This window comes from Anastrepha ludens, chromosome 3 (assembly GCF_028408465.1).
Source record: "Anastrepha ludens isolate Willacy chromosome 3, idAnaLude1.1, whole genome shotgun sequence".
In the NCBI taxonomy this organism is placed as follows: Eukaryota; Metazoa; Arthropoda; class Insecta; order Diptera; family Tephritidae; genus Anastrepha; species Anastrepha ludens.
Window position 1 is genome coordinate 112,331,188 of NC_071499.1, and position 25,907 is coordinate 112,357,094.

The 25,907-nt window shown below is 37.9% G+C and overlaps 1 protein-coding gene across 2 annotated transcripts in view; it reads right to left on the reverse strand.

The window, feature by feature from the left end:
* Positions 1 to 2,094: 2,094 nt before the first annotated feature.
* Positions 2,095 to 25,907, reverse strand: part of LOC128858813 (disheveled-associated activator of morphogenesis 1) — an 88,141-nt gene continuing 64,328 nt past the window's right edge. For both annotated transcript variants that reach the window (XM_054095330.1, XM_054095329.1), the window contains exons 2-12: positions 15,759 to 16,334; positions 8,690 to 9,235; positions 8,429 to 8,626; positions 8,116 to 8,337; positions 7,871 to 8,048; positions 7,125 to 7,796; positions 6,850 to 7,055; positions 6,646 to 6,782; positions 6,360 to 6,521; positions 6,124 to 6,287; positions 2,095 to 3,422 (exon numbers count right to left, since the gene is read on the reverse strand). In XM_054095330.1, the coding sequence (XP_053951305.1) occupies positions 2,554 to 3,422; positions 6,124 to 6,287; positions 6,360 to 6,521; positions 6,646 to 6,782; positions 6,850 to 7,055; positions 7,125 to 7,796; positions 7,871 to 8,048; positions 8,116 to 8,337; positions 8,429 to 8,626; positions 8,690 to 9,235; positions 15,759 to 16,334 (3,930 nt within the window). In that variant the 3' untranslated portion in view covers positions 2,095 to 2,553. The remainder of the gene's footprint in view (positions 3,423 to 6,123; positions 6,288 to 6,359; positions 6,522 to 6,645; positions 6,783 to 6,849; positions 7,056 to 7,124; positions 7,797 to 7,870; positions 8,049 to 8,115; positions 8,338 to 8,428; positions 8,627 to 8,689; positions 9,236 to 15,758; positions 16,335 to 25,907) is intronic.

The following is a 25,907-nucleotide window of genomic DNA, read 5'->3' on the forward strand; positions in this document are numbered from 1 at the left end:
GTGGAGCGACGGAAGGCTTTCATGGGGAGGTCATCTCTAATTAGTCTTGACATGGATCTGGTCGATACATAAATTTTCCTGGTCAGGATTTTCTGCTTTCTAAGGGGATTTCTGTGAATTCTTTCTAGGACGGCCTTTATGGCTGCACTGGTTCGAACCACGCGAGGACGACCACTTCTTTTTCTGTCTGTCACTTCAGACGTTTGGGAAAAACGATTGATCGTACGGTAAGCAAACATTCTTGAAATATTGGGTTGGGGAAAACGAAATGTCGTATTTGTGATCGAAATTTGACGCTTTATTTAACGTACTTAGAATTATCCGATTTAAGTCAAAAATGCCTCGTTTTGTTCGCAAACTTGTTGCCATTTAGAAGGCAGCTTCCTTTATAAAACCCCCCCTCCTTATTTGCAAAAAACTCAGACAACCAGTTTTCGCAAGCATCTTTTGGTATCACCAAGAGCGTTTTGCATGGACCGGTAGAGATGATAGTCACTTGGTGCCAGGTCCGGACTATATGGTGGGTGCGATAGGACATCCCATCCGAGCCCCGTAGCTTCTGGCGGGTCGTCAAAGATGTGTAAGGACGAGCGTTGTTCTGGTGGAACACAACACCATTCCTATTGACCAATTCTGGCCGCTTCTGGTCAATCGACTGCTTTAAACGGTCAAGTTGCTCACAGTAGAGGACCGAATTAAGGGTCTGGCCATAGTTGAGTAGCTCATAGTGGATAATTCCCTTCCAATCCCACCAAACACACAGCAAAACCTTCCTGGCGGTCAATCCGGGCTTGGCGATGGTTTGGGCCGACTCGCCGCTTCTCGACCACGATCTTTTCCGCTTGGCGTTGTCGTACGTGATACACTTTTCATCGCCAGTCACCATCCACTTCAAAAATGGGTCAAGTTCGTTCCGTTTTAACAGAGAATCGCAAGCGTTGATTCGGTCCAAGAGATTTTTTTGCGTCAACACGTGGCACCCAAACTTCCAGCTTTTTTTGGAATCCAATCTTCTGCAAATGGTTCCAAAGATTTTGTGGTCTACACCTAGTTCCTGACTAATCCAGCGAATGCTAACATGCCGGTCTCTTTGGATAATTTCAATGATTTTATCAGTCTCTACGACGATTGGCCTACCAGTACGGGCTGCATCTTCGGCATCTACTACGCCAGAACGAAATCGATCGAACCACCGCTGTGCTGTGCGAATCGTTACAATATCAGGCCCATAAATTTCACAAATTTTTGCCGCCGCCTTAGTTGCATTTTTACTCTAAGGTAGTAAAAACGTAAAATATGACGAATATCTTGTTTGGTGGACTCCATCTTTGACGCGCTATAGCTTAAGACTGAAACGTACGATCACAACACGGTCAAAGAGACACTTCTAGTACAGATTGTCGTCTTCAAATCGCCGTTTAGTGTGACCCAATGCAATAAGTACAACGCAAGATATGTTTAAATGTCGCGCTCAATTGAGAAAATACGACATTACTTTTTTCCCAACCCAATATTAAGTTTTTTCAGAAATTCGTAAATTTCACTTGCACTTTTGCCACACTTCTGTAATGCAATCACAGCAATGCGAGTTTCCTTAGCTCCCCACTCCATTGTTAACAAGCGAAATTTTCCATGAAACTTAGTATAATTTGTGAGTAAACAATGCATTGTTCACCATCAGACCCATTCGCTTTGCTTCTTTATCCAGTTTGGAAAAGTTAGGACTAACAGTGCAGTTATTAAGGCCAAAGATGTCAGTATCACTGGATATTACTTGATTGACTTATATGTAGCCAGACTTTCGAGTCCCTGAAACGATTTCTAAACAAGTTGTAGAGATTTTGAGGATGGGAAGACTCCAAAACATCACCTCTGCCACTATGAGTTAGATGGGGAGATCGAGAGCTTAGTGAGCATTTATTCGGTCCTGACGGAGTTCCAAATGAGTACAAATTGGTTTTAAAGGGGTAGAGATAATTTGCAAGCGCGCCTGCGGTGTCACAAAGCGCCATGACCCAAAATATGATAAGTCGCACTAGGGACTACCGCTGGAACCTAATCTGGTAAAGATGATGAAAATTCAAAAATAATCTCTCATTTATATACTTCGTTTTTTTTTATTTTAGTGCAATTGTATCATGAATATAAATAAAATTCCAATTTTTACAAACTTATACATACATATATATTTTAAATATCTTTAGTAATAATAATAATCATATTTAATAGATAATAATAATAATCATAATAATAATAGCATTACTACATATACATACATATATCGCGTGCTGTTCGCTTACACTGGAGCTACAAAAACTGGGCACCCCTGCAAATTTACATACACCCACATCTCATCTCTTCTATTAATTCTTTATCAATATGCATCAATAATAACTAATTTCTGCGCAGAGCGTCTTGCTACCGCCTCTACAGCTCTGCATAAATATCGTTACAGTATTAAATTTTCTTTATTAAAATACAAAAACCTGTCTCACATACGACACCTTAACCCCCACCGTCCAATTTCCACCAATCAATTTCTTTTGGAACTGCTCACTGCCGACGCACGGTACGCTCGCGACTTTCCTCACGATGCAGTCCGTGACGCGGCGGTGACATGCTGCCATTGCTAGCACGCGTCTTTCGCGACCGCTTGAATTTGGCCATATCCTCGCCAAAGACGTCACCGGTGCGCAACGCAGATATCAGATCATCAAATTCGCCCTTATTGTTGTCACCCTTCACCGGCGAGTCGCGACCCGCTGTATTCGCGGACGATGTGAGCCCCAAATTGCGTGCCACCGACGACATGAGTCCCTCCTTGTTCTTCCGCTCGATGGTGCGTTTCTTTAGCTCAGCCTCCTGTTTGGCACGTTTCTCTTCCTCTTCCTGTCGCTTGCGGAAGTTGTCGTTGTCCTGGCGAGCTTCTGTGAATGCGCTCAGGAATGTATCGAATATGCCGAAGAATTCATCGGGTTGCAGCACAGAACCATCTTCGCCAAAGAGACGTACAGCACGATCGAAACGCGTCTTCATGTCTTGAAATTTATCCTCCAATTCGGCAAAACGTACTGAGGCTTGCGCATGGAATTCCCGCATTACGGGCAAGAAGCGATCGCCCGGTTGTGCCGGTCCGGCCGAACGATGGAACTCAATTTCGCGCGCTACATCCGCCAAACCAGTGCGCAACATTTGTATATCTTTGTCCATCTCGGCAAGCGAAACTTTCGAAGCTTCGCGTACGTGTGGTATGTCGTCCTCGATTTTGAGCAAATCTTTGAATTTCTTGTCCATCACGTGCACCAGGTAGTGTAGTAGTGTGGTACCTTTGGCGGCACTGGATTTGGTGTCGCCAAGACGATTGAGCGAGGCGAGACGGAAACCAGAGGCATTGCCGCGAGCACCACGATTCATGTAATTGCCTGGAAGAGAACAAGCAATAGGAATAATGGTTTATAATAATTATAGAAAATGCGACAATAATCTCAGAGTATGCAGAAAATTTAATCTCCTCTTTATAAGTTAAAACTGCTTCTATGAGAAGTGTATGCAGTAGAGAGCCGAGCAAATCCAGCAATTTATGGCGTGTGCTTTGATGTAGTTCCATAAATGGTGGACCTTAAAGTTATCTTGGTCTAAACAACTTTCAAGAATGTATAGTGTACTCTCTCTTAACAGTCTACTCTCTCCTAACGTACACCTCTCTCAAGTGGACACCTCCCACCAACGGACACTTTTTTTCAGTATATACAGCACATCTTTTAGAATTTTTAAAATTACTTCCTGTTGAGCGGACAACTCTTCCAAAACATATTACTAACTTTTCCTTCCATAGAGACTACGGATTTATCTGAAAACTAGCAGACTTCTTAAAATTTTAGATCGTATCTTTAGTATAAATAGTAGGCTCATTGTTGCCTCAGGTTTTGAACGCCACACGACGAGTGCTTGCATCTAATAGTCATTATCGTTTCTCAGACTCAGGAGTCGGGTACGCTTTAGCCTTTTGATGTTTTGTTCTACCATAAATTAACACCGCTCAGTTCGGTAAATTCACTACTCAGTCCGGTAGAATGGTATAGTGTTGTTATCAAGGCTCTAAAGGAACACCCAGAAAATGTCGGTCGGTCCAATCAATCAAAAGTGAAGGAGGCTTTAAATAAAAAAGCATGTAAGGGATCCTGTAAAAAGATGGTGGGTGTCGTTGGATCTTTTTCCAGGCGCGACTCAAGATACAGTAGGTCATGGCATCCCCCGGATAGGTGGCCATTTAATCCTTTACATTATCGCCACTTCCAAATTTCACGAAGTAAATCGAGTCTTTTTTCGGAAAAGTGGTGATTGGTCTTCGACAGCGGCGTTCTAAGAAGTTGTTAACGCCTCGCGATGGATTTTATTTAGAACCTGATGGTCCTAAATCATTACCGAGAATTCTTGCACGTTTTCTTTTGCACTTCTTCATTGAGCTTATAAACGGGGTTTCTATTTAGATGGGAGGAAGGGTATAGAATGAATTATAGTGTCAATAGATTTCCGGATAACCTTCTCTGATCCTCTTTTCTGATATCTTCTGTTTTGCATAATTTAAGGGAATGTTTGACATTTTTAACCAGATTCGGAGAAGTTAATTCGTTAGGAATATATGTATAAGTAGAATATATATTCTCTATGAACAAAATAAATTACTATCGAGGTCGTGTAAGCTATAGGGTTTTCCAAACAGAGGTGTTATTTTGATATTCAAAGAAAAAATGCTGTTTTTTAATATAAATGATCGGATGTTTATTTCATTATAAAGTGGAAGGTATGCCGTTAATAGTGGAAAATAACATCAGGCAAATGACCACCACGACAACGCTTACAGGATAACATCCTTTTCATGATATTCCATAACCGAATTGCAAAGTGGCTGTTCTATGTCCTCGATAGCCTCACGAATTCCATCTTTGAGGCCTTGAATCGACCCTGGGCTGTTGGCGTAGACCTTCCCTTTCACGTGACCCCAAAGAAAAAAGTCTCAAGCTGTTAAATCACAAGATCTTGGTGGCCAATTGTGATCACCTCTTCGAGAGATAACACGGTCCGGAAACTTTTCCCGTAAAAGATCAATGGTTTCGTTGCTTGTGTGGCACGTAGCGCCATCTTGTTGAAAATAAACGTTGTCCAGATCAATACTAAGATCTGAAGATCTGATGGATCTTACAGAATCAGATACAATGATGAGATCGAACAGCTAGGCCAAAACATTGCACGTTTTGCTAAATCTCAGCGCCTGAGATAGTTTGGACAAGGACGACAGCAAAATTACGACAAAGACATTCAATTATGGGAAGTAAAAAGCGTGGAAGACCGCCAAGAAGACGGGCAGATGATGTTGATGCAGATTTGCGTCTTATATGAACCGATTCGTAGGGAGCGCGATTGTGAAGGAAACACTGGCTCTCCTCGAGCTATAGTATAATTGTTATAATGATGATGATGAGTTCTATCGTAAGTCTCTTAGAACTCATTATAAAAGTCGTAAAACCTTTCGAGTTTCTGCATACTTAGAATACTAGCTATCCAATTAGTAAAGTTGGTTGCTTACTTGGATTATCTACCAATACCTATCTTTACTCTTGGAAAAGACTTTTAAACTAGTTTCACACAATGTATTGCCGACTAATTGCTTCCTAAAAACTGGCTACGACGGCCGAACAGGTTGATGCGGGACTACCATTCGGAAGTGACCAAGTTCGAATCTCTGGCCATGAAACATCAAATGATAGGCAAAGTTTTTTCTAATAGCGGTCGCCCCTCGGCAGGCAATGGCAAACCTTCGAGTGTATTTCTGCCATGAAAAAGCGTCTATAAAAACATATGCCGTTCGGTGTCGGCTTAAAATTGTAGGTCCCGCCATTTTTGGGAAAACATCAAGATCTCAAATAGGAGCTCGGCCAAATACCCAATAAAGAGTATAAGGGCCAAATGTATCTGCCTAAGGATGACTGAAAACAGAAATACTCTCTTGAGAACTAACGATTTCTGTAAGATCGTCGCTATCAAGAACCCCATACCACCACTGCACTTCTGACGAAAGTTAGAAGTCCAATAATTTTCCACCAATTTCTCTCCCTTACTCACCCAACGCCAGCACCAACTCGAGTAACTTGCGCAGTCGTCTTGAACGCGCTACTTCACGTGATGCCTCCATAACGCTGCGTATGCGCGGTATCAAATCGTTGACGGTGATCATAAAACGCTTCTTGTAGTGTAGACTCTTCAAACGCTGTTCGTAGTGAGGGATTCTGCGGAGAGTGAAAATTTTCAGTTAACTTCAAAATTAAACAAAATCAAATGTGGCATGGCTTTTCTCTTACTTTGATATTTCGTAAAGGAAACGATCAGCGCGCGCCAAAGACTCTATATCTTCGCTATGCTCATCCAATAAAGCGCGTTCCTCCGCCGAGGGCGTAAACTTCAGCAACTGTTCGACCATGTCAAGAGCCAATTGCTCATTGCTGTCCATGGATAAGATGGCTCTGTGCAAAGAAAGTAAAACTTTAATTGATTTAGCGCGCAATTAAAGCGTAAACATTTTCAGAAGGCTGGCGTGGGTATAAGAGCATTGATCTAACCTTAAATAAACCTAGTCTTTTTACTTACTTGGAGATCTCCTCATCACTCATCTTCAATTTACTTAAAAGTATGGTACAATTTTGTGCGCGTCGTCCATCGATGACGGAGAGTATTTTTGTGCGCTGCTTGCCCATCACGCGCAGATCCTCAACAGAGCCATCGTTCTTTGAGAAAAAATGCGGAAATTTCATTACTTAGTGTTGCGTAAAATTAAATTATGTATTAAGTTACCACTACGCCATTCTTCTGATAGGCCGAGAAGAGTTTATCTATCGCCTCCAGTTCCATGTTGTTGTACCATTTAGACTCATCCAACTCACTCCAGACGGTGCCTTGCACTTTGGCATCGGGCAGCTTGGACCAGTTGAAGCTCTTTAGTGGATTTGAAGGTTGTGGCACATTCTTTTTGGGCACTTCAGTTTTGGGTGGTGGGGGCGCTACAAACCACATACATTTATGTGTGTATTAGAGCTGCTAATAACAAACTGAAATTCATAGTAACTCACCCATTGTCGGCGCCATGGCGAGTGGTAGTGGTGCACCGGGACACGGTGGTGGTGGTGGCGGTGCTGCTGCCATTGGCGGTGGCGGTGGTGGCACTATCTTCATGGCTGGCGGTGGTGGTGGTGATACGGCGCCATTACAACCTGTCAGACCGGCTACTTTTTGGTCATCTGGTATGCTACCCTCGGTAACTAGCCGCTCGAGACGTGTGCGCTCTTGTTGTTCGGTCATCAAGCGATGTTGCAAATCTTCCGCCTTCATTTCAGCCGTTTGCGCGCGTTGTACAGCTTGTGAGTGATTCGCCGACTCTTTTTCGAGTCGCTCACGCATGCGCGTCAAACTCGTTTCCAAATCTTCCTTCTCTTGTTGGCGTTGATCTAATTCCTGTTCCTTTTTGGCGAGACGCGATTGTACTTCGAAGTTTTCACGTTCAAGTTCGTCAGCGCGCTTGCGCGCCTGTGTCAATTCTTCTTCTTTCACTAATAATTGCACGATTTCACCGACGTTTATCTCCAGCGGAGCAACGTCGGGATCACGTACGGTTAAGAGGGGGAGTTTTTCTTTATTAGGATCATCGGGATCGACATCGCTTTGCGGGCGTCCTTCGGTCTGTAGTACAATTTGTTGCACGACACGATCGAACATGAGCCACTGCTGTGTGGAAGGACCGGTATCTGCGAGAGCAAAGGCAGTGGAAATTGAATAATGAGTTGAAGTTGTTGGAATCTCGGTTAACTGGGATACTCACATGGCAATAACAGCATATGCTGTAATAGCGATAACAAATGTGGATACGCTGGCGAGTGGCTCAATTTGCGACGCAGCAAATCAAACATAGCCGTGGCACTTTTCGTATCCACATGCTCCATATTAAACTTGCGCGCCAGTTCCTTTTCATCTTCGGCGCGTACCATTTCAAAGAAGTCCTGGAAGAATAATTTTTTTGTGCATAGAATGCGTGAAGACGTCGAACGCTAGGCGCGCTATACTTACCAAATGTCTGTCGAGCGTTTCATTCTCGTATGTTCGCAATTTATCGATCACCGGCTGTATGCCGAGCATGAGAAACTCATAACGCAGATGTAGACGGAATTCGAGACTTTCCTGGCCGGGTCCGTAGTTGAGCACTGCATTGACAAACGACATAATAGCGGTCTGTAGATGAATATTGTCGCGATAAGCGCCTCTCGTACGGTCCAGATCATTGATTACGGTCTGTGCAAGTCAAGCGGAATGAATGTGAGTTGTAAAAATTTTACTCCATAACTCTTTCAAATTTGACTCCATAATTCTACCCAAAACTTACCTGGAAACGCACGCGCTCCGCTGCAAACTCTTGAAAGTTTAACATGGCCTGTAGCACTTTTCGATGACCACCGGGCACGAGACATACGGCGCCCAAGATTTCTAAAGCCGCAATTTTTGTTTTGACGTTGTCTGCTATCAGCGAACGCGCTATCGTGTCGATCGACGTGGGATGCGCCAGTACATGGGCGCGCCCGGTCTAAAACAAAAACAACGTAACTTTAAATTGATATCTGATGCACTTGAATCATCTTCAATTTACCGAGTTATTCATCAATGCTTTGATGCAACCAATGATTCTGGTATGCAGCTCACTATTCACCACACATGTGTCCATATTTTGCAGTAGATTTAACAGACAGGGTAATCCCTCCAGGTCGACAAAACGTAGCACAAAGCTGTGTGTCGATGTGCGTAACGCCGTTTTAAGTGCATCCAGGAATGGACCATGACCTTCGATACGCAGATAGTATTCATGGCCGCCAGAATCGTCAAAACTGAGACTCACATAACGCACTAAGGTCTTCAGGTTATCAATATAGTAGTCGGCCGTGGGTGGTTGTGTGATTGACGCCGTGTTGCCATCGGTAGTGTCGATCGGCTGTTTACGTGAACAATATATTTGCCATTTCTTCTGTGGCGGCAAATTGAGCATTGCCTCTTTATTGGGTGCTGTAAGGTCGAGTTCCTCGACAAGTTCGGCAAACTTTGCATCCAACTCATCCACAGGTGGCATGGGTTGTGTGGGTGTGAGCGTTTGTAGCGTGAAAGCGCCTTCAACCACACAAATCTCCGGTGGCTCGTCATCCTGGAAAATGTGAAGGATAAAATTATGTATTTGACTGTGGTAGATATGTTAGAAAAACTGAAATACGGTCTAATACGAAGAATGGGTACTACTTCTTGCAAATTGGGTGAGTAGGTGTGTTATTCTTTATACTCAGTTATTGTTGTTGTTCAGAGATTCGTACCAAAGACGCACCAATTGAGAGAAAACGTGGCAAACAATTCTGAGTGTAGAGTCGAGTGTAAAACTCCGGGATATACGGGATTAGTAAAATACTGATTTTAGAATTCATCTATAGCTATGCAGACGGTTCTAAACTCATATTTTTTATTAGCTTTCAGTAGCCTGCAAGTTATCGAAGTTGAGCGATATTAAAAATTGGTTTCTGTATGTTTCTAGTGTAAGTCTACAAAGTTTCTACAATACTAAAATGGGTCTCTTTGAGTTTTTAGTGATGAGCACAGTTAAAAATGCACAGTTTTATGAAAGTCTCCAAACTCTCCACAGACCAAATTTGTTTTTTTACTGAGTTTTCCTAAAGTTTTCGGCTATTTGTACACATTTCTAAGCTATTTGTACACTATAAAAAAATCTCCAAACTCTACAAAAATTTTAAATCATTAAATAGTTTGCATTTCTAAGCCCATTGTATAAATATTGTACTAAATAAATTATTAAATACTAGAGTATCTCCAATGCAACATCTATTAAGAGTTGTTTTTTTTTAGTGCTATTGTTTGTATTATTCACACAGCTTTTCCAAACACTTATAACAATTTCCAAAGCAAATAGTGCCTTTTAACTAACTCGTTTATTATTTTGATATTTATTATTTATATTATTTCAATAAAACACTAACTCTTCGTGACTAACCGCTTGAGAAATAATATTGCACCTGTTAGGTCTCGGTTTATTTGTGCACTTTGTGCAAATAAACATATCAACAGCCCAAATAAGCTAACAATGGAAAGACTACAACAAATATCAATAAATATTGCTAAATCAAATGGCACTAACTATGTCAACACCTTAGAAAGTAACCAAACCATAATATGGAGACTTTTACTGCGCTCCAACAAGTATCGACTATTCGCGTTGCATTTGTGATCCGCTTTGCAGATAATATGCGGAAAATATGTAGTTGCACTTAAAAGTTGCGACTACTGCTGTGTTTGGGAATTGTCATTGCTTTTGTTGTTGTTTATTTGCACTTAAGCCAGTTACAACTTTCCCAGCATTGCTGCCGTTGCGGCTTCTGCAAGTTTTCCAATGCAAACAGAAATTATGCCATCAAATTTCGGTGTGAAAGTGAGTGTGGCCTTGTAATTAGCAATTACATAAACACAATTTTTTTGTAGTCGTTAGATGGTGAATTTGGCGAAAAGCGAGAGTTTGGCAAAAAATGCGATATTAAACTGATAGCTTTGGTAAAGGTGCAGTAACGCAAAAGTCTCCTTATTGCCATTGGCCATGAATGAAAAACGGACCGCATAGGCACAAATCGTAAAGTTAAATTAAGGGGTCATATAATTGTAATGAACTGGTTGAAATTGCATACCATGAGGCGAATGAACTCGTAAATATTTGCGTATGTATGTAAGCTTATATATGAATATACGCACATGGCATATTACTTTAGCTTCTTTTCATAAAAAAATTGCTAGTTTTTAAAGACAGGTGAGAGCTCCCGTCAAATTGAGAGTAAAATAAATAGATGCATTTTATTAGATTTTTAAAATGTAGTTAGTCTATCAAAAAATCTACCATAGGTACTACAAAATATTCTAACGACATAATTCAGAAAGTCGTTCTTGTTTACTTGATAACGTTGACCAAAAATAACTTATTGCGCTACTTAATCGGTCAAGGAAAAACGTCTCTATGTTGGTTGCTTTGATTACAGACCACTGTCTCCTAGGTCGATATGTTCAAAAATTGACCGTACCTCATTTCGACTAGCCGCAAGAATGAGTAGGAAGAGTCTGTCAGACATCTTCTCTCTCACTGTCCTGCGTGGCAAGCCACTAGGTTTAGATACGTTGGTCATCGTTCTTGAATGATACTGATGACCTTGAGGATTAAAGTGTCAGCCAGATCAATGGGCAAAAGAAAATAGTTTAAAGAGGAGTACCAGGTAAACTGGTACTGTGGTATCACAATAGATCGGCAACGGTCTAAGTGAGTTAGTTTAAATATCGACTGCCACTTCTACCTACCTAACTATTGCCTATGGTAGACTCATTTACTTAAAATGTTCATTATTGTTATTATTATTATTAGGCTACTGCGCACCTCGACCAAAATAGATCCATTGTGCCAAGCCTGCTGAGATACCATATATTTTAAGGATTTTTTTAAATTTTAGCACATTCTGGGAGGTACGCCAGTACCACCAAGGTGCCGTAGCCGTTTTTTGCCTAGTGCAGGACTTTCACAAAAAATGTGTAATGAATTTTCAGTGCCCATTTCACAGAATCGGTAGATGATGGTCTCAGGGAGGCCAATTTTACTCAAGTGATATCTCAGGCTACAGTGGCCTGTAAAGTAACCAATTAAAAGTCTTAAGTCTACCCTGGTAAGTGAAAGTAGCTTATCAGAAATTCCTTTGTCTGGTGCTAGGAATTGTTTCGCTTGTGGTTGTTCGATAGAGTTTCGCCAACAAACTTCTTCACTTCCCAACACCTGAGAATTTCGTTGATGTACCGTTATTTCATTTCCCTCGTGTCCTTCGTACCCAGGAACCCAACCCAGTAATAAAGAGTTGAAGCTCCTTAGCATATTAAGAAGATTCAGCCAGTTATGTACCAATTTTGGGGTGATTGTAGTTGTTAGAAGGGCTTTCAAAGCCGCTTGACTATCTGAAAGTATGTAAAGGTGAGTTCCTTGCATTTTCTTCGGAGACGTTCCCTCACACATATCTCAATGGCGTGTATTTCTGCCTGGAAGATTGTTGGGTAGAGACCCATTGGAATCATTTTTTTGAATTTAGGTCCATTGATTCCCGCCCCTGTTCTATCATCTTCTAATTTCGATCCATCAGTGTACCATATCTGGGATTCGGGTTTGAGAGTGATACAATTATTTTTTCATGCTTGAGAACTTGGCAGTTCCTGAAAAGAGAGGGTTTGATTTTTAGGTGTCCTTTCAGATATCCACTTTTTAGGTCGGATTCGCCTTTAGTCTTAAGGCGCTCTGACGTATTTCTTTTTCAATTGAGAGAGAAGCGGTGGTGGCTATGGAAGCATAGGTGCCTATAGGTTTAACAACTGTAGTGAATGTCAAATAAGTCATTATGGGGCTGTGTCCTCATGTTTTTCCAAAAAGACCTTGTGCAGGCATAGAAAGCCCTTGAGGCTTTTGTAGTATCTTTCTCAAGATAAGAGATCCAAGTGAACGTTCATTACTGACATTCTTAAACTTCAAAGAGGCTTTCTTATATTAGAGATAGCTTCTCACATCGGAATTAAATTCCCAAAAATAACTTTGAGTTTTATACGCCTAGTACAGACGGTCCTTCAACAGTATTTCTCATAAACTGGACAATTAAATCTAACTAATCTAAACGCTGAGTCCTAAATGGCCATAACCAGAAAGAATGCCCACAAAACCTGATCAGTTTGTTAACTAGCACGGCGACGTGTATTCTGATATCGCCTGAATACCCTATTTACAGTGTGGTGTATATGTTCCCCGTAAGGCAGCTTGCGTATCACACCGTGATGAGAAAGTAGTTTACACTCAACAGTTTTCTACTGCAAGCTGAACTACCTTCTAGGCACGTCACAATCCATCGCTTCTAAATCAGTGAAGATATATAGATGTTCATAAAACAACCACTGTACCAGATGTAATAAAGTCAGGCTTTAAATGGAAAACCCATTACTACATCGAAAGTCCATTACTACCTGTCCGAATTCTATCTTGAATGCCGTTAACGAAGCCCAACCACCACCCATAGCACACAATGAGCTTTAGCTGTCGCATGAAAATCATGTTATCTTGGCAGTTTGCGTTTTGATTATTGCAGTCGCCTAAAATCCTAGTTATCTAGAATTGATCCTGATACACACCACATTTGCGCGGCATTTGAAGCTACTCCGCATGAGGTAGTTCCTCTTTATATGCTGCTTAAGCCCATTCGTCTAACAACCTCCTCCTTTGGCTCCCACCCCGCCCATTTTTTGGGCTTCCTTAAATCATGCTTAAGAGCTTCGATTTTATTATGAAATTTGCCAAGAAGTAACTTTAGTGCATGTGAAAAGAACAGCTCGTTTGTTCGTAACAAAGTTTAGGAATGGGAAATACTTTTACCTCGAAGGTATTGGTGAAGTTAAGCAAGTAAAAAAATGTGCTTACTTTTAGAATTTAGAATTTATGTAATTCTTTCATTTTATGCGGTGCGTTTCAATGCTTTCCCACAAATGGAGGTACCTACACCTCCGAACGACAGATGATTTTTTCTGAGACTATGATTTTTTTTTGACTACGGCATACGCAATCGGTAGGAATATTTTACGACAGCCAATATGAATATTTAGTTGGATGGTTAACTTGATCATTTCAATCTTATTATATGACAAGATTCTTCGATTCGGCACCTGTGGGTGCACAATAGAATCAGGGGCGCCCGCAATCACAATGAAAAACCAAGCACAGAAGACCTTTTCTGCGTTTAATATAAATAGATGGGACAAAGAGAGGCCAATTGTCGAGGTTTTCTGGTCTTAGCCCAAACGGACAAATGGTTGTAGAGTCAGTCAGGTCAGTCACATGAGATGAAAACTCGAAGATTTTTCCAAAGGGAGAAATAAATAGCTCTTATTTTTATATGCAAATTTAAATTTTTTGTTTGGTTTGTTAATACAAAGTTGTTAGGGCTACTTTATATCCTTTCTAAGTAATTATTAGCTTAAGCTGCAACTGTTGGAAACAGTTAATATAGACAATACTAATTGTAGTTCAAATACATCCGCAGACGTTCGACCAATTTTTTTTTTGTTTTGGTGGAGAATACACCAAATCATTCATCTGAATTCTAAGCTATCGGGGGATAATTTAAAGCTACTGGTAGACATGCTAAACCCCCTTCCCATACATATTTTAATTAGACAAATCTTATGAAGTGTTATTTCCTGTCTCCATAGCTATAACTCCAGTCTAAGATTAGCGGATAATAAAGTGAAATAACTTTTGGCTTATACGTTCATACATCCATTTCTCGCTAACATCTGGCAAACTCTAGCTTAAACAAACTTCTCCGAGAAAAAAAGAAAAAAATGACAATTTTGAGCTGCTCTACAGTCTCCAGGCAGGAAATAGAGTGTATAATTTTTTTTTTCATTATTTCATTTCCATTCCTGCCTATTTGGAAATCTTGGTTTTGTTCAGGATCCGAAATCATAGTACAACGATCTGTGCTGCTCGGGAGAAAGCTAAAAATTTATGATATTTACGAGGAAATCTCACTCACACAAGCGGTACCACGGGCTGCCATTAGATGTCTCGAGATGTTTCAGCGCGTGGATAGATTAGTATTTAATATTTATTTCACATAAAATTACAAAGTGTCTCTAGTTGGTCTTTTCCTGTTTCGGATGACATACAATAGATTTCATATAAGGGTAATTTTATGTTACCATACTATACCGCCACATTGGTAACTCAGCATAGTATTAAATTTTTTTGAAAATGGCTTTACTTGTAGACTAGAGTATAATTAGAAGTAAACTGATGAAAAATTAATATTTTTGAGATTTATTCAATGTTGAAAATTTTGGAGCAGAGTTTTCTGAAGTCAAATGTCTGCCATTATTTTTAAGATTTTTAAAATTTTTTTATACACTTTTTTCCAACTTTGAATAAATCTAAAATTTATAAAAAAAAATCCAAATTTAAAATTTTTGTTTTCAAAATATCAATTTTTTTGTTTAAGTTTACTTCTTATTCTACTCAAGCTTACAAATAAACAAATTTTGAGAATTTTGATTTTAGGACCATGTCCACTTGACATCGAATCGCTCCTAAGCATAAAATATCAGTGCGCAACGCCAAAGCGCGAAATTAAACATTCTAAATTTATTGCTTAGCGGTTAGTAGCGCAACAGTAATGGCAAAAAAATTACATATTTTCACGCTCTAATTTGTTGAAGAATTTGCAAAATTTTTTTGCAATGCGCCGCGCTGGTTAACCATTTAATTGGCATTAAGTGCCAATAGAGTGCGATGCGGCAAGTGGTGCGCACTCAAAAAGCAAGAAAATAATTTCCGATATGCATCAAACAAAAACAAACAAACGAAAATAATGAAAATGACTTTCGTTACACTTCAATGATTTTTCGTGCATCCAACACCACCGCTCACATTCCCATTCCACCAGCTGCAAAACAAATTGGTCTGTGTCGCTGCATTTGCAAGGCAGATTGCAAGCAACTACGAGCAGCAATTACAGCAACCATTGCGTATACGCTCCGTTGCACATTCTTCACACACAGCCGCTTGACTGTCATTTAGCTAACCGGACGCCTTGAACGTTTGGCACACTCACCTGAAAACACCCACACCAGCCGCGTCTACCACGAAACGCTGGCATTTTCTTCTGTTGCTGATGTCGATAGAACTTTTGTAATGGCGTCTCCTTGATTGCGTCCGTCTTTTGCTCTTTACCAAATGGATAACTGATGGTACAGCCTAAAATGTTGGTAGTGTAGTATGAACTATTGCCGCCACCGGCTTCATCTCTATGTGTCCCTGTTAAGACGTCACTGCTGATATCGGCGTTGTGTTGTTGTTGCTGCTGTTGCTGTTGTTGCTGCCAATAACGCTGCAAGCTATACAAGCAGTTTAGTTCTGGCAGACGCGCCTTTAAACGATTGAAATCGAAACGCTGTTGGAAGGACGCCGATGATGTGTCACTGGTAGCACTATTCGCTAAGTGACTGTTGCTTATATGATTGTTATTATTGTTGTTATTGCTATTACTGTTGTGATTGTTGTGCGCTTCTTTGTTACGTTGCTGTCCCGGCTTCTGCAATGTGCTATCCGGTGTCGTCTGTAGGCTGTCGTTGTTGGCACTGAGGGTGTCCGGCTCGTTGGCACAGCCGATGGGACACGACTGAAGTGTCTGTAAAATGGAAAGAAGGAGAAAAATTATGTAAAATTAGTGATTTGTGGGCAGAGTAAAACGACATATTGTGGTGTTTAAATACAATGATGATGAAGTTCACAAATGCTTACTTCAAAGGGTGTGAATGCGAAGCAGTGTTTTATAAAATAATTCGAAGTGTACTGATGTCCTAAAGTATAAAGTATAAACCAAAGCTGAGCATTTTACTTACGACTGTTAATTAATGCACTTGCTGCTATTTTTGGCGAAAAATAAATCTTGCCTAGAGAAGAAGCTATCAAAAAAGAATTTTAAAAAAGTATCCAAGCAATCCATTAAAGCAAAAGTAAGGAAAGCTCGTGTTTTAAGAAAATATATGCAAAATGTTGCTTATTTCCATGTACATATATAAACCATAAAACGAGTTTCAGAAAAAGTCTACAAACTCTACACTACGACTTAATTAACAAAAATGCGCACTTTCATATTGTAATTGAGTTTTATAATATCTATAGAAAAGTGAAGTTAAAAAAGTCCCCAAACTCTACAATATTATACAGTATAGCAAAAACCGATTTTAGAGCACTGATAAGCCTGTTTTACTCATATTAAAATATTTATAATCTTCTATAAACTTTTAGTAACAGTAGTATTATTTTTATTTATTAAGAGATAATTCTTTATAAAGGGAGAAGAAGTTTTAAATATGAATTACTTCCACATTTATAAAGTTTTTACCAATTGGGCTTTCGACTATTTAAGCGATAGGAAATGAAAACAGGCAAGAGAAAACTGCAGCCAGATTTTAGCAGGCATTGCTTGGTTGCGAAGAACAGAGGCCGGAGATCGAAAAGTGGCTAAATCGACTACAAAGGGACGCGGACTAGATTTCTAACAGGATTGAGCATAGTGCCCTAAATAAATTATGCAGTAATCGGATAGTTAAAACACGGAAAAACTCAAGATTTAGTGAAAATGAAACCCTTATTTTAACTACCACAAAAAATTAATGGCAGTGCAAAATACCCAACCCTGATTTCTACCTAAATACCGTCGTCGTCGTCTAAGTCTCGATTTTTCATTACATACAGAGAGGCTTTTACTTTTATGGCGCCCTCGGACAACAAATCATTTTTTGTTACTATGTAATTTTGAATGTTTCGTCGCTTTTCAACATAGCTAACTAATTATTTAACTATTGCCGCTAATTTCTAAAAAAAAATTAAATGTTCAAATGTAATTTATGAGTTCAAGTTTGACTACATACAACTAACTGTTCCAATTTACCACGGCCAACGTTTTTCGAGTACATGACCAATTTAGTAATTCGTGTATGAAATATTTGCGTTTAAAGATTTTCCAATTAAATTCGCCTAAAAAGTTATAAAACTTCTCAGCTTTTTATTATTTAGCCAAAGTGATGATTTAACCTTCAACTAAATATAAAATATGGCAATGGTTGTGACTTAAGGCAAACTAAGTATGGAAAATGAGTGACCGGTTTTTCCTCTTCTTTATTTCGCGAGTTGAATGTCAATGTGCCAATATAATGAAGTTGAGGAAAAAATATTTTATATATTGTAAGTATATACATAAATAATTTTAAATGTTTAATAAAAAAATTAAATGGCAATAGTCGTGTGAATAGTACAATTCTTGCCAAGCGGGTAGGCCACAAATGAATTCGTAAATAAATAAATACATATCCATACAAATGCAGATACAAGGTGCATATGTATGCAAAGAAGAACAACTACTTTTTTACGCGCGATAAAAACCATGTATATATGTACACGATTGTATAGGAGGTGTTGCTGCTAATAAAATATAAAATTGATAAATTGTTGCAATCGAGCAATTGCACCTACACAAGCAACGCTGGCAATGGTTACAAGTGATAAATGTGTATGCAAATTAAAGTTCAAGAATGAGAAGCGAATAAAAATAAATACACAGTGGGTATGCATGTGCATACATAAATTTATATGACAATGTATACAGCGGCATAAAACAAGAGTAATTTGAAAATGTATGCAGCAGGTGGGATAGCCATGCGGAGGCGTCAAGTAGATAAGTAAAATATACAATGATTGGTAGATTCATAAATAGTGCACTTTAAATACGTTTTAATTGGCATAACTAACTGTCTAATAAATGTTTATTAAATGATTGAGAAGGCTTAAAACAACTGAGTACAAAGAATTTTTCCATTTTGCATTTGCGCGTACATATGAACGTATTTTTGTAGGTAGAAAACATATACAGTAGGGCGGGTCGATTTAAAAATCGCTCATTGCTCTGTGAAAATCGTATTTTAGGGATCAAAATAAGAAACTTTGCCGAAGGAACCATACCTCTAAAACGAATTCTGATGTCCCCCAATTTGAGTCGAACGAAAAATCCCACTTTGACCCATTTAGAGTGATCCAATCGAGTCCAAATGTATGACCGACCCCCACTAACTTTGGACGGCCGATCCACCCATGCCAGTGGCACACCCCCTGGAACTCCCCTGGGGGTTCCCCATATAATCATTTCAAAATATCACCATTTTTTGCCATGAGAAAAGAAACTAAAAAGTTCGACCCAAATTGGGGGACATCAGAATTCGTTTTAGAAGTATGGTTCCTTCGGCAAAGTTTCTTATTTTGATCCCTAGAATATGATTTTCACAGAGCAATGGGCGATTTTTTTGCCTCCCCACAAATCGACCCGGCCTAATATACAGGTATGCGCATATGCTTTTAAATGTAATAGTCTATAAATAAATATAATAGTAATAAATAAATTGAGTATTCCCTAAGTTTAAAAATTTAAACATAACCAAGTTTAAAAATTTTCGAGTTTTAAATGTAAATTTTGTAAGTCTACAAAATAAAAGAAATGAAGAACTATCACTGATTAACGAAATAATTACCAAATCATGCTAATTGCTTGAATTAGAGCATAAAATTTAAAAAAGGAAACTCTCCAAACTCACCACAAGTCTTTAATTCAGAAAAGTTAATTTTTAAATTCTCAAAAGGCTGCTTTAATGATATTTACCAACAACAAATCTAATGCAATTAAAATATAGTTAAATGCAATAGTCTCCGCATTTGGCTAACTAGAAGTACAATGAAATTGAGTACTTACTCTCTAAGTTTAAACATTTAAACATAAAAAAGTTAACCAATTTTCCTGTTTAAATGTGAATTGTGCAAGTCTACAAAATGAAAGAAATGAAGAAACATCACTGATTCACGATATAATTACCAAATTATGCTCAATTGTTCTAATTATGGCACAAATCTTAAAAAAAGGAAACTCTCCAAACTCCCCACAAATCTTTAATTCAGAAAAGTTCATTTGTAAATACTAAAAAGGCTGTTTTAATGATATTTATCAAGAAGCAATCAAATACTTAAAATCTCCAAACACTACGCTCCTATTTTTTTGATTAAAAAATCACTACTTTTAAAAGTACTTAATCAAATTAGTGTATCAAATGAATGTTAACACTTAAGATTTTTCTGCGAATAAAAAGAAAAAGCAACAATTCTAATGCCAGGGAAGACTTTAGCTTCAGTAATAATTTGTCTATAGATGCGAAAGGTATGTACTCGAAAGAGGAGGCTTTACGCTAAACAGTTGACAAGCGCGATTAGTTCGAGGATCGTTTGAAAAGTACACGCAAAGTCATAGAGATGAGACTACTGGCGCATATCGAGCTTACTTTTAGTTTGTAGCATCTCTTCGAAGAACACACACCAAGTTTCAGCCAGATCGGTATATTTTTTTGTGTTTGACATTCGTTTGAATCGAGGAAGTCGAGTGATTTTTTTACATCACGAAAAAACATCAGCTCACACCTACGCAATTATGGTCACAAAATTAGTATTCCATCTCGTTTCGCATCCTGTCTATTCTTCAAACTTGTCTCGAATCCCTGTCACCACGATTTGTGCCTCAATTTCAAGAAATGCCTGACGAGAAAAAGATTTTATTCAAACGAGGAGGTGATTGCAGAAACGAATGGCTATTACTCAGACCTGAACAAATCCTATTATTCAACAAACAACATTCAAATCTTAATATTATTATCAACAAACTGAAACAGCGTTGAACGAAGTGTATAGGCCTAAAAGGAGACTATGTCGAAAAATAAAAAAAGTTTTACACCAAACAATTAAGTAGTTTTTGTTTTTGCACGTACTTTTTAAACGTCCCTTGTATAGCAACGTCAATCTCGTTATTTAATAATCGCACCTCGTATACCATATACACCTCAAAGCTCCCATACTGCAGTTTCTTTGAACTTTGAAACAACATCTGTCATTTCTTAATCAGCCTTGACCATAACAACATTAAATATTGTACGCATTTCGTTGGCCCATTAATAATTTGTTCCCGCTATGGTAAATTCGGCGAATAACCTAAATATTTTTGTAGTTTACAAGAAGGAAATTGAATAGAGTTAACTGCATCGTTGATGTTCACTTCTGACCCTGATTAGCCACATCATCCACTATTTCATACATTCAACACTAAAGGTCTAGAAATCCATTAATTAATTAATAAACGAAAATTAAAAATGAACCGTCTCCATGTACATAAACATACGCGGGCATGTATGCCCATTTCTGGTAATCGTTTTTTTTATTGGGGCTACATACCATTTTCATTAAACGTGTACACCCGCTGTCTTCAAGTTATGCTTATTACGATAATTAATTGCTTTTTTTTAAGGCCCATTAATGCTTCCCTTCATTAGAATAGGCGACTAAAGTCATATAAATCAACTTTCTGATTACTTAGATTTTGCCTTACATTTTATGAAATCGAAAGTTGTTTGCATTAAGCATTTGCGGTGTTGAAATGCCCATTTGTTATAACCATATTCATAAGCGAAGCTATTAATAATGCCGTGACAACTGATGTAGTTAGAATTATGACGGTGATTGACGTAACACTTGCATTTTAAAGAGAATATGCATGGGTGCTATTTTATGAATTGTAACATTTTATGACCGTTGATTTTGTACACCAGTCATATAATTTAAATTTTCTTTGAATACTGCTTAGCAACGATAAAGTGCTAGCTTCGAGATAAAAGTGATAATAGGTCTGCTCAACCAGTCATAATTTGCATCGAGTGGGCATTTGGTTAGCGAATGCTCGTGTCAATCAAGAATAAAACTCCATAAGCTGGGATGGTGGCAACATACGATTTGACTTACTTAGGCGTATTCACGAGAAGGAATGAGCAGCAGATTTACACGTAAAAGACTAGCAATGTGCTCGCATTGATAAAGTTAAGCAAATTCATATAGCTGGGCCAGGGTTTTTGAGTCAGAAGAGTAAAAAATGACAATAAAAAAAAATTTTTTTTTGAAGTGCCTCCAAATTTTTTCTTACCAACAATAAATATTATTCACAAAATTAAAGTTTACTTTTCCTAACAAATTAGGTAATATATAAGTATGTATGGCATTATTAGATAATTACTTATTATTTAAGCAAACAAGTAAAAGAATGAAAAATTTACTGAGAACACTAATTTGTGCTTCAATGACAAACAATTGAGCAAATGAATGCAATGGGAGCGTTGCCATTGAATGGCGTTAGAAAGTTTGGATAAATTTGGCTCATAATTTGTTGTTTTAAGTTTCAAACACGACTCTAAATTTTCATTTGTTTGTTGGCTTCTTACTTTACTTTTAATTATATTCATGCAAGAGATGACTTGCTCGCACGAATATTTCGATCCGATGATATTCAGTACTCCAAATGTCAACTTCTTCACCTCACTGTAGCAATCTGGAAGACTATTCCATGCATCGAATATAAGCGCCTCAACTCGTGGCATTTGTTTTAAAGCTGCCCACTTTTGTTGTGTCATGTTTCTTACTTTTAATTTTCTGGACTTCCAACTCTTCCAACTTGCTTTTCAACTCTGTTAATTTCCGACTCCACAAAACTTTACTTTTTAAATAGATCAATTGCATTTCTAGAGATCTAGTATTAATTCCAAATGGCTCAATGTGGATTTCGTTACTATTTGTGTTGAAAGGACTTACTATGAATGCTAGAAATGTTTTTTTAGTTTTGAATTGTTAAAATCTGTTGGCAAATTCATTTTTAATTTTTCTTAAACTGTGTGTAGTAAAGGAATTACTGTGTGAAGTAATTCGTGTTAACAGTTGCACTGGTTTTATCGCGATATTGCTTTAGAAATTGAAAATGAAGTAACTTACCGCTCTGAATATCTTCTGCAAAAAGAATTAATTTTGTCTCTTTAAAATAAATCAATTCTTCTACCAAGACATAGGCGGGATTTCCCTTTTCTTGCAGTTTTAGATTCAGCTCATTTGATTTCCCCCATAAAGCAACATTTTTGCAACCATTTGTCGTTCTCTAATTCAGGGTGATTAATGCCGTTTTCATTTAGGAATGAATTTACGAATATATCACTCAATCACAAAGTAAAACGATTCAATACTTTTCCTTTGGAAAGGCACCGCACTTTATTGTGAAGAAGGAGATCGTAATACTGAGTATTTATTTTATTTAAGAACTCTTTACAGTCATCGAGTACAAGTGGCTGAGAGATAGAATCGATGCCTACTCCTCCTTAATCGATTTAGAACGATTTTAAAATGTTTTTTTTTAATTAAAATTTTTTGTTCATAGAACAAAAGAGCCGCAGCTTCACATCCAAAGAGCCGCAGGTTGCCGACCCCTGAGCTAGGCAATGCAAATGGTTATAGGCATTCCAATATTAAAAATATGTATATTCTATGTGCTTCCTGTTGATGCTGGCAGACCAAAGTCTTTTCTACAGTTGAAAATACATATCTGAGAAAAATTTAACTTCGCTTGTTTTTAATGAGCACAACAAATAAAAAAGTTAAACGTGGTTTGCTGGATACGCCAAAATCGATTATATAGGCGGGCAGAGTAATAAAGAAATGCAGAAAAATGTGTTAAATGATTTCTTGTCTACTAAAGTTAAACAAATTCTCAAAAAAATATAGTGAATATATAAGTCCATATTATTATTATTAGTTATTCCATACTGCTTTAGAAGCTTAAGGTTTCAACAAAAATTTTCCAAATATTTTTATTTCTAGCCTTAAGTCTCAGGTCATTTAACGATTTCCAGTTTCATGGCGAATAGTGCTTTGTCAAGTCATCAGTGGTCTGCCTCTTCTTCTAGTTCCTTACGGGTTCCAAGTCAAGGCAGTATGCCTTATTTTCTCACAAGGCTTTCCCAGAGTAGGTATGCCCTATTCATCTATATTTTTTCTTATTTATTTCGTTGATGACGCTTTTTTCGCGTATAATTCTCCATATCTGGCGAATAGTGCTTTGTCAAGTCATCAGTGGTCTGCCTCTTCTTCTAGTTCCTTGCGGGTTCCAAGTCAAGGCAGTATGCCGTATTTTCTCACAAGGCTTTCCCTAGAGTAGGTATGCCCTATTCATCTATATTTTTTCTTATTTATTTCGTTGTTGACGCTTTTTTCGCGTGTAATTCTCCATATCTGGAGTATATTACGCAGATAAGAGTACATATTAACCACTTATATATATTTTTATTTATACTTCGCTATTTAAATGAATTATAGAAAGTCTCCACACTCTCCAATTGCATATTATTTCGTCTAAGAAGCATTTAAATGTATCTTGGCAGCCATAGATTTCCTTCTAGAGGTATTTTATTAAATAATGAAAAAATTTACAAAGTCTCCAAAGTCTCCAAGTCTTCGTTGTTGACGCTTTTTTCGCGAGTAATTCTCCATATCTGGAGTATATTACGCAGATAAGAGTACATATTAACCACTTATATATATTTTTATTTATACTTCGTTATTTAAATGAATTATAGAAAGTCGCCACACTCTCCATTTGCATATTATTTCGTCTAAGAAGCGTTTCAATGTATTTTGGCAGCCATAGATTTCCTTCTAGAGGTATTTTATTAAATAATGAAAAAGTTTACAAAGCCTCCAAAAGTGGAGTTACAGTTAAACATAAATGCACATGCGTGGTTGTATGTGCGAGTAAATAATTAATAGTTTATATTAATTTTGGAAGGTCTCCACATTCAGTCTAGGAAGAGTTTTAGTAAACTAAAACTACTGAAAATATCTTTTTAGCCTTATTTCATTTAAACCTAATTAAGCCTACAAGAAAATAAAAAATAAATTTTCTTTGTATGGGAAGGTACTGAAATCTTGACGTCAGCGTTATTTTATCCAATCGCGTAAGGCTTTTCTTTTTCGAGCTTTACGTGTATTTAATTCGATCTCGGATTCTATTCAACTAGATTTTTCTTCTCCGAAAAGTGTATTTTATTACTTTGTATTCTATTTTTTAGGTATTTAAATCAAATAAATAATTTTTAATTAACCCACATTGACCTGGAACTTAAAGCACATTCTATATAGATATTAAAATATTTAAGCGTTAATTTTAGTTATTTCTTAGAAAAAAATTTAATACAAATTAATGCTAATTTTTCTAGATTTTTGTTTTGCCATCAAATAGCGCTAGCGCAAAATTCCACTTTTGGAGGCTCTGTATTTTTTTGTTCTAATTTTCGAATAAAGTAATATCCACATGAATTTACACTTTTAGAGACTTTGTGGACTTTTTAATTTGTGAACAAGATAGCGTTGGCATGAAATTTTCGGTAGTATAGACTTGCATTTTTGCATACAACTTTTCAAATATTCTAAACATTTGGAATTTTAGCGATTGTGGGCGTAAATTACTATTTCTAAATAAGTCCGCCTTATATGCGTTCATGATTTTCCTACAAACTGGACTGGCCTGGACCACGTACATAAACCAATATACCCTAGTCACTTAATTAAAACTCCCAGCACTTCAGCGCCTATTAGGTATGCACTCATTACTACTTCGTTTTTTGGTGGCTAATCTTGCCTTGGGTATCTAAATTTTTTTGGGTCATAAAACATCGTTAGGCAACCACTACAAAGTAAACGAGCTAACTTTGGACAAAAGTATTGCAAAACTTATATTTACTTATTTTTTCACTTGAGCAATTGTTGTAGTAATTTCCACCGGCTGCTGTCATGGCTGACTTACTTAGTTGTCCGCCGGCTGGGCTCGTGCCGCTGCAGCCACCGCCATCGGTCAATTAGCGTATTTAAGTTGACTGTCTTTTTGCCACATAATTGCGCCACCGCAGCTCGCTTGGTTTGGATATTACATTTTTTCGGTAACAATTTTGGCCCAAAGTGCCAAAAGAGTGAATTAACAACAAAAGCACGATTTTTTCGACAAAAATCTGCTACCAACTTGTAAGCCCGCGTGTGCACTCGTACGAGTATATAAAAAATGTTTAGCAACCTTTTGCAGCCTCTGACTTGCTTTAGAGTCGCATTAGTGTTTTGTTACTCGTTTATGCTGGCGATGAATGCATTTTAATGCTGTAAAAAATGTTTTTTACTTTTTTGAGTTTCTCATTTTAAGCGCGCCTTTAGTTACTCGTATTTCCTCAATTTACGGAATATGCAGTGGAAAAAGGTGCTAATTTGCTTAGCTAATTGTTCGAAGTTTTTCCGCCATGTACATTCGCAAAGT